Source organism: Sebastes fasciatus, chromosome 18 (assembly GCF_043250625.1).
Source record: "Sebastes fasciatus isolate fSebFas1 chromosome 18, fSebFas1.pri, whole genome shotgun sequence".
NCBI lineage: Eukaryota > Metazoa > Chordata > Actinopteri > Perciformes > Sebastidae > Sebastes > Sebastes fasciatus.
Window position 1 is genome coordinate 15,811,730 of NC_133812.1, and position 7,972 is coordinate 15,819,701.

Below are 7,972 nucleotides of genomic sequence, written 5' to 3' on the forward strand. Positions count from 1 at the left end.
ACCTCAACCCAATTGAACACTTGTAGGATCAGCTTGGGCGTGCTGTACGTGTTAGAGTGACCAACACAACCACGCTGGCTGACCTGCAACGAATCCTGGTTGAGGAATGGAACGCCATCCCACAGCAACGTGTGACCAGGTTGGTGACCAGCATGAGGAGGAGGTGCCAGGCTGTTGTGGCTGCGTATGGATCTTCCACCACTATTGAGGCTCCTGCCGGTGTTTTAAATGAATAAAGTGTAAAATAGCCAATATGTCTTGTTTGTTCCTTGTTACTGACAGAGAGTTCAATCATTCAATCCACCAAACAACTCAAAACAAGAGTCAATACCAACAGGAGAATACACTGTTTACCATTGGCAAAGCATTTTGGCAAATTTTTCTTGAGCGCTACCCACATAATCAGCTGTGCTGCTCATCCCACAAATGCATGATCCTTACAAGTTGGACGTCATTGTGAAGGTAAATAAACAGGCTTTCAATCGATATAAAATACAATGACCATTAGCATTGTAACAACAGAGAAATACGTTTTTTCCCCCCAGTTTATAAGACCATTTGTTTTTATGTGACATCATGTGATGACACCTGGACCAGCTGGTATTTGCTGATAAAGACAGTGAGATGTGGTTGACAAAGGTAAAGAAGTGGCATCACTATGACTCTCTATATTTTTCCACTAATAACCAGGCAAAGTGAGCAACTGTCCAGACACCAAACAGATATATAGGACCATGCACACACCGGTTGGACCGGTTGAACTCACAATAACCTCATTCATTGCTAGAAGAAGAGCCGGTAGTCGGTAGTTGTAGTTCTCCCTCCAGGTCAGCGGCGGCGCTGGAGGCTCTCAGTCAGGCCGGTTGTGTGAGCTGCAGCTCGGTGTTAAACTGGTTGGCTGGCTGTTCACGGGGCTGGTCGGTCGTGTCGGTTTGAGGAGGGTTAGCAGCCATGGCTCGACTCACAGCACTACTGTTGTTACCGGTTCTTATTGAATCGGTATTCTCCATTTCTTTCTTTTTACCGGTCAACTCCAGAAAGTGTTTACGAGAGGAAATCCACAAAGACGTCCTGGTAACGGGGGAGTATGAAATAACCGAGCAGGCGAACACCAAAACTAATCTGAAGGTGAGAAACACAGAGAGACCGGACCGGGCTGCTAGCTACTGTTAACGGTCACCAGCTGGTAACGTCTGTTAACGGCTACGTTTAAATACGTACTAGCCGTTACATTTGAAAACCTACCGTTGGTGTTCAAATAGACCCAACGGTCGGTGGACAACTGTTAACTGCTACCAACTGTTGTTAGCATTGAAGCTAACTAGGCCCCGAAATACACGTCTTCCTGGTTTTCATTGCTAATTAGCTAGCTAACGTCACTGCTTTCTAACATTATCGTTAAGAATGCAGTTAAAGACATTCAATCAAATCACTCTGATAGCAATGAACGCTCATTTATCACCTATTTGTGCTTTTTTTATGAGTGTGTTTATGTCACAAGTAGTGTGTGTGTTATAAATGATGCCGTCACTGTCACTGTGGCTCGGCTCTGCTGCTGTTACACGTCAGTCTTACAGGAACCGGCCATTCTGCAAGGTCTATAGAAGGAGGCTGGGACATGGGTCACGAAGTGAAGGGTATGACGCATGCGCAGTGTGACTGAAGCTGCCGTCGTGCATTTTGATTGGCTCAATTTCGGCGAGTGCAGGGCAGATCTTACTGCGCATATGTGGTACCCCCGATGTATGACGTATTGATGATGCGTATCTCATCCTCCTTCCATAGGCCTTGCCATTCAGCTACTGACGTTAGCACGTTAGCCACCTCATCTAGCCTACATGCTACACGTCAACCACAGCTTGTGTGTGTATGCTGTTATTTTAATGATCTTAAAATGTCCTCTTACATCATGCAATGGCATCTATCCTCACATTATTATTATTACTATTAACCCATGAACGTTACATCCTCAAATAAAAGATCTCCATGTTCTAACAGCTGCCAAATAAAAACAGGTTTTTAATAATATTAATGAGTTAATAATTTATTTTTTTATTTAAGATGTTCCAAGAGAAACAAATGATAAATAATATGAAAACATATCATCTGATGCAGCTTTTTATATGTGCTTTGTTTTTTCTTTTGCTTAAACACTCTTACTAGTTCACTTTTCAGGTGTGTTTCCAAGGATGCTGCTGTTGCATAACAGCTGGTTGGCGCACCTCTCTCATGCACAGCAAAAATATTATGCAGGCTATACTGTATTATTCCAACAATATTAAGAAAACAGCAATTTAAAATATGGGATTTACAAGCTATAATTTTAAACTTATATTTTACACTAGCCATACCTAATGTCAGGCTACTGGAAGAGGTAATGTTAAGTTATTAACATTGGTGGACCTTTTTTTTAATTAATTTATTCAACCTTTATTTAACCAGGTTAGTCCCATTGAGATTAACCTCTTTTCCAAGGGAGACCTGGACAAGACTGTCAGCAGCAAGAACACAAAGTTGCAGACACAGACACAAATAGAGATATAAAATACAATTCACAAGCACTAAAATTTGCATTAAAAGAGAACTATCTAAAGACAAATGGGGGGACAAAAAGGATTTTTTTCTGGGAGTCAACTGTACAACAAGGGGGCTTAAAACATTGGCATGCCATAGAGTCTGCTTCTAAAGACTTAATTTTAGATTTAAAAATATTTAATGATACCAGCATCTTGATTTTTCAGGTCATTTTGGAGCAAATTCCAGGCTGAGGGTGCAGAATATGCTAGGGCCCTTTCCCCAATTTTTGTCCGAGCTTAAAATATTTAATTTCTGTATTTTCTTTAACTTTGCAGATCACAGATTCCTCCAGCCACACTCTTTACTCCAAGGAAGATGCAGTAAAAGGAAAGTTCGCATTCACTACAGAGGACTACGACATGTTCGAGGTGTGCTTTGAGAGCAAATCACCTATGGGTAAGTGTGTTAACCTCCAGAACCACACAGCTCACAGGCACAACGTTATCATTTATTTCTCACTCAGATATACATAAAGAGTATGTAGTAATTTAAAATGTTCTGTTTCATTTAATTGTATATGATGCTAAAATCTCTGCTCTTTTTAATCAGGAACCGGAAGAGTGCCTGACCAGTTGATCAATCTGGACATGAAGCATGGTGTGGAGGCCAAAAACTATGAAGAGGTGAGCGTTGGAGTCTGAACCGTTTGCTTGCTTTTGTAGAATGATACTGCAGATAAAGACAGACTGTCTGCAGCTTGTAGACTAAGTCAGTGGATGTGGGACATTTGTCTTGCAGCACAGGTTTCTCTACATATATTCACTATTCTGGTTTGAAAATTCAGTAAGCTACAGTTCCATTTTAAACATTTGCCAGCATCCCTGAGCCTGATGGAAGTATTAGAAGGCATCCAAATGTACTAAACACAAAAAATGCAGATTGACCCACATGGTTAAATTGCAAGTAGACCCCTAGTCAGGATAAAGTCCCTTTATCAAACTATCTAATCAAGCAAAATGAGTTCAGATTCAAGAGACATACAATCCTTTCCCTGTAACTGTTGCACAACATCAAAATAACCAATTACTTCATGAGATTAATAAATCAAGTTGAGCTGTTTAAACAAGAATACTCCGGTACCTTATGTTCATCATGCCACATTAAACACTTGTTCCTGGTGGCAGCAATGTGGATGCTTTGTGCTGTATTAAGGCCCAGACACACCAAACCGACATAAAAAAACTAGCAGCGACGAAGGCCAACTGTTACGTCGCCTCATGTCGCCTGTGTCTTGGCCAAAAAGCTGCACTCAAACACGCCGCAAAGACTGCAGCCAACAGCCGACTACCACGTATGTCCTGCGCCTGTGTGAGAGGAAACGACTCTCCCTACCAGCAGGTAGTGGTAGGATGTAATCGTCATTCAAAAAGGGAAACCGGAAGACTGAGGACGGCGGATATACAAGCTGTTGTTATGATGCGTACATGAAACAAAGCAGCGTTTGCCGACCATTTTCACACCACTCTCACTCACCACTTAGCATCATTCCAGATGGCCATGTCGATGTGAAAATATCCGTGTATTGGAATGATCAGATGAGATGATGAAAAATGAGAAGAGCCTGCTGTGTTTTTCCTCTTGACTGTACTCCTTTGCTTGCTTTCCTCCCTTCCGTTTCTCTTCTTGTGCACTGATTCGTTTAAGACGAACAGCCAATCAGAGTGATTTATCTCACCGATGGGCTCCACCGCCGATTCAACATGCTGAATTGGCTGAAAAACCTTCGACACAGGCAGACTAGAGCCGACTGTGCGGGACCCACTGCTAAAACTAGGCCGACAGACGCTCACCGATGGCCCCAAACCGGCTAATGGCTGACCGTTTGCTTGGTGTGTCGGGGCCTTTAGTGGCATTGCCAAGTGTCCGTTGTCCACTGTCAAAACATGATAATGACGTCAAGGTGTCCCAGTGTATACAATGGGGAAATCAGTGAAGGGGGTTCTTTGCCTCGACATCATTCAATATTTTCCTAAATAAGGACACATCGTTGTGCATCATCACTTCCATTACTTGGTAATCCTTCTGAGAATGCATCGCACTTGGCACCGTGGCTGCCTCATGCAACACCTAATAATAAATACAGAAGTGATAAAGCCCTGTTAGCTGAGAATCGCCCCCCTTCCCACACATGGTGCACGAACATGACGTTCTGTTACACTGAGGGAGTGTAGGTGGATGTTCAAGGAGAGCTCCAGTGGGCTTGCCCCTGGTCTGTAGGCAGGAGGATGGGGCTGAAATGGTATTCACCTACAAAGATGGGTGTGTTACTTTTGCACAAATTTTCACGCTGTTCAGTACATGATGTATTGGTAAATATGTTGAAAGAGTGCCCGTTTGTTACACAATGTTTGGGAACATGTACTTGGCAGATGCGTGCTGTTTATCAGGCAGATTCTATTATGCAATTGTTGCTTCACAATTTAAGGCTTTAGTTTGTTCATTTGGTCCAGACGAAAGAGAGACCGATGTTTTGTTGATGTTTTTGTTCATTTAGGGTTCACACGGAAAGGGTCAAAGTTGTAAACATAAATCACATAGACTGACAGGTAACCGATTCACGGCGTTATCAACACTACACAGACAAGTTTGCTCTTGTGACTGACAGCAAGTCGTGCACACGCAGAAATAGTTGTGACTTGTGAATCAACTGGACTACCTTCGTAAATACAATAACGAAAGACTGCTACATAGAGTGAAGGAAGAGAAGTGTCTTCTTGCACCGAAAAATTAGGAAAAACGGGTTCCATAACCATCAAATTAAGTCTTGTATTAGTTCACTTTACCAGTTAAATTTGTACACGTCACACATTCATATCACATAACCCTGTTGTTGGTCCAGTTTGTGCTCCACCTTCTCAGGAGGTGCAGCTGTTCAGTTCACACCAGTTCAAAAGGCTCAAATTTGTTCTCACCAGCCTAAAGGAACAGGAGTTAATGGAAAACCACAGTTTGTTCAAACACACCAGGCACGTACACTTCCTTGAGGGAAATTTGTGATACTGGGCGGTACAAATAAAATTGACTTGACTACACGGTCTAAGAGTGACACCTGCTGGACAAAGTTTATAATGGCACTGTTTAAAGAGTATTTCTATCTTTCCTACTATCGGCTTCTCAGGTGTCACTTTTCTGTGGTTTTAGTAGCTTCCGTTTTGTCTCTCCAGATTGCCAAGGTGGAGAAGCTGAAACCTCTTGAGGTGGAGCTGAGGCGACTGGAGGACCTGTCGGAGTCCATCGTCAATGACTTTGCTTACATGAAGAAGAGAGAGGAGGAGATGCGGGACACCAATGGTAAGAAAACAATGCAGTTAGTGAGACAGTTAGACCACACATAAGTGACTTAATAATGTGCATGCTTTATTGTTTTCTTAAACCGGGCAGACACTATGGATTAAACCTTATTTGAACCCCGTATTGGTCGCCACTAGTTTTAGAATCAGGCCAAATTTCTGCCAGATTGGTTGTTGTTTGACGTGCAGTTTAAGCGTCACGACGCCTGAGTAATTTCATCGATGATCAACGATCGGGCCTTCAGGCGATCAAATGGATTTCTCGCACGTCAGAAATTATGGTTGACTGTCTTGCCGTCCCACGATCTGTTTTCCCTGACCACTAACACGACTATCTCTCTTTTTCCGCCACTCTCCAGAGTCCACCAACACACGCGTGCTGTACTTCAGCATATTCTCCATGTGCTGTCTCATTGGGCTGGCTACATGGCAGGTCTTCTACTTGCGGCGCTTCTTCAAGGCAAAGAAGCTGATCGAGTAGAACGGCCCGACGCTCCTTACCTCGGGGGAAGCTGCCTGCCGGTCAGCCAACACATCCCAACATCCACCATCCTTGGACTAGCTTCAGCAAACAACAGCAAGTGGGGTTGAGGGGCTCAAATTCTAGTTTTCACGGCTGTAAGAAAGAGTACCAAGGTTGTCCTTTTGAAAACAATGATTCACCTGCTTATTTAGTGGTTTGAAACATGAAAAGCGCTGTAGGGAGAAATGCACTGTGAGACATCGGAGGTATGTCCATCTCATGGTTCTTCACTTTTCTGTCTGCACTGTTTTGAATGTTGCAGCTCACTGAATAAGAGCTTGTTCCCTCAACCAGTTGAACAGTGATGTTTGATTTTGAGCTCAGTTTGAATGGATGTGCCATGAGCGAATGTCTTTTTTGCCCTTCTGTTGATGTACACATTCTTTGCCATGCCAAGCAAACTAGATCCTTGGTGCCCTTTTATCAAGTGAAGGCTATTTGAAAAAGTGGTTTGTTGTTACTTTGACAAGAAAATTGGCAACCACTGAACTTCTGTGTTATGTCACTTAATTTGCATACATGTTTGGTAGCTAAATTTAACCGTGTCTTTAGTTTGTTTTCATATTGTAAATGCTACTTAGTTGCTTCTACAGGTATATTTTTGGGGGGTTGTGAGCTGTCAGAGTAATATTCACTTATACATTTATAAATTAGGTCACTTCTATGAGCTCTTGCACGTTCTAGTTTTGTTTTTGAAACACCTGAACATTAATTTGTCATAAATCAAAAGTAGCCAGAAACCAAAAGCCTCGTCCTTAGGAAGGAGTTTGCAACATTACATTGTATGTATATGGCTATGAGTAATTTAACCACCTGACTTCTGTGATACAATTCATAAATACATATGTAAGTCAGAGTGCAGCGGGTGGAGGTGTTGACAGGAAATGTAAAGTTGGCAATCCAAACACATTCGGAAATTTTCCTTTCAGTCATGCGCCCCCTTTATTCACACACTGGTAAATTGAATTATCCTTTCGCAATTTACAAAATATCACTTCCCAATTACAGTGCCGATCCATCCAGCGTGCGTCTTTTCTTTAGGAATACTTTTGAGGTTGGGTTACATGCGAATGTGGGTGGTTGCAAATATTCCGATTCCGTTTTTCGACAGGGATTAATTAATGAGGCATCTGTCATGGGTACATTTTTAACAATGAACATGCGCGTTGTGCGCAATCAATGATTTTTATGTTGACTGATAAATTTTGTAAATTTGTGTTGGGCTTTTATTCAATAAAATATTGGATGGATTTACATTAGTTATGGTGTAATCTAACATGTATTTCACACTTGGTGATGGTAATATACTGGGTCTGCAAGGTGGTTTTGGACTTTAGGAAGCATTTTATGTTCCCACAGACGTAGGCTGTAATATCTAGGGCTCTCCTGAATAAAAAAAATTTTTGGGCTTCGAAGCAAGCATAAAAAAACGACTAGTGGACTAAAGAAATCTTAGTTAACTAAGACCAAAACCAGTTTGTCGGCTAAGAGGGGGCAGCCCTACAATGTTCATATGTTATTTGTGATCAACGAATCCGATTTGAGCAGTTTTAGCTGGTTTCAAAGGTCACAGGACCACAGC

The 7,972-nt window shown here is 42.2% G+C and overlaps 1 protein-coding gene across 1 annotated transcript; it reads left to right on the top strand.

Moving 5' to 3' along the window:
* Nucleotides 1-868: 868 nt before the first annotated feature.
* On the top strand, nt 869-7,649 carry tmed10 (transmembrane p24 trafficking protein 10). The gene is made up of 5 exons (XM_074616431.1): nt 869-1,128; nt 2,853-2,973; nt 3,127-3,200; nt 5,742-5,868; nt 6,227-7,649. The coding sequence occupies exons 1-5, from the start codon at nt 952-954 to the stop codon at nt 6,346-6,348; spliced, it is 621 nt and encodes a 206-aa protein (XP_074472532.1). The 5' UTR covers nt 869-951; the 3' UTR covers nt 6,349-7,649.
* The last annotated feature ends 323 nt before the right edge of the window (nt 7,650-7,972 follow it).

Coding starts and splice junctions, on each gene's coding strand:
- tmed10 (XM_074616431.1), top strand. CDS start 952: ATGGCTCGACTCACAGCACTACTGTTGTTACCGGTTCTTATTGAATCG. Junction 2,974..3,126: donor TGAGAGCAAATCACCTATGG/GTAAGTGTGTTA, acceptor CTTTTTAATCAG/GAACCGGAAGAGTGCCTGAC. Junction 5,869..6,226: donor GGAGATGCGGGACACCAATG/GTAAGAAAACAA, acceptor GCCACTCTCCAG/AGTCCACCAACACACGCGTG.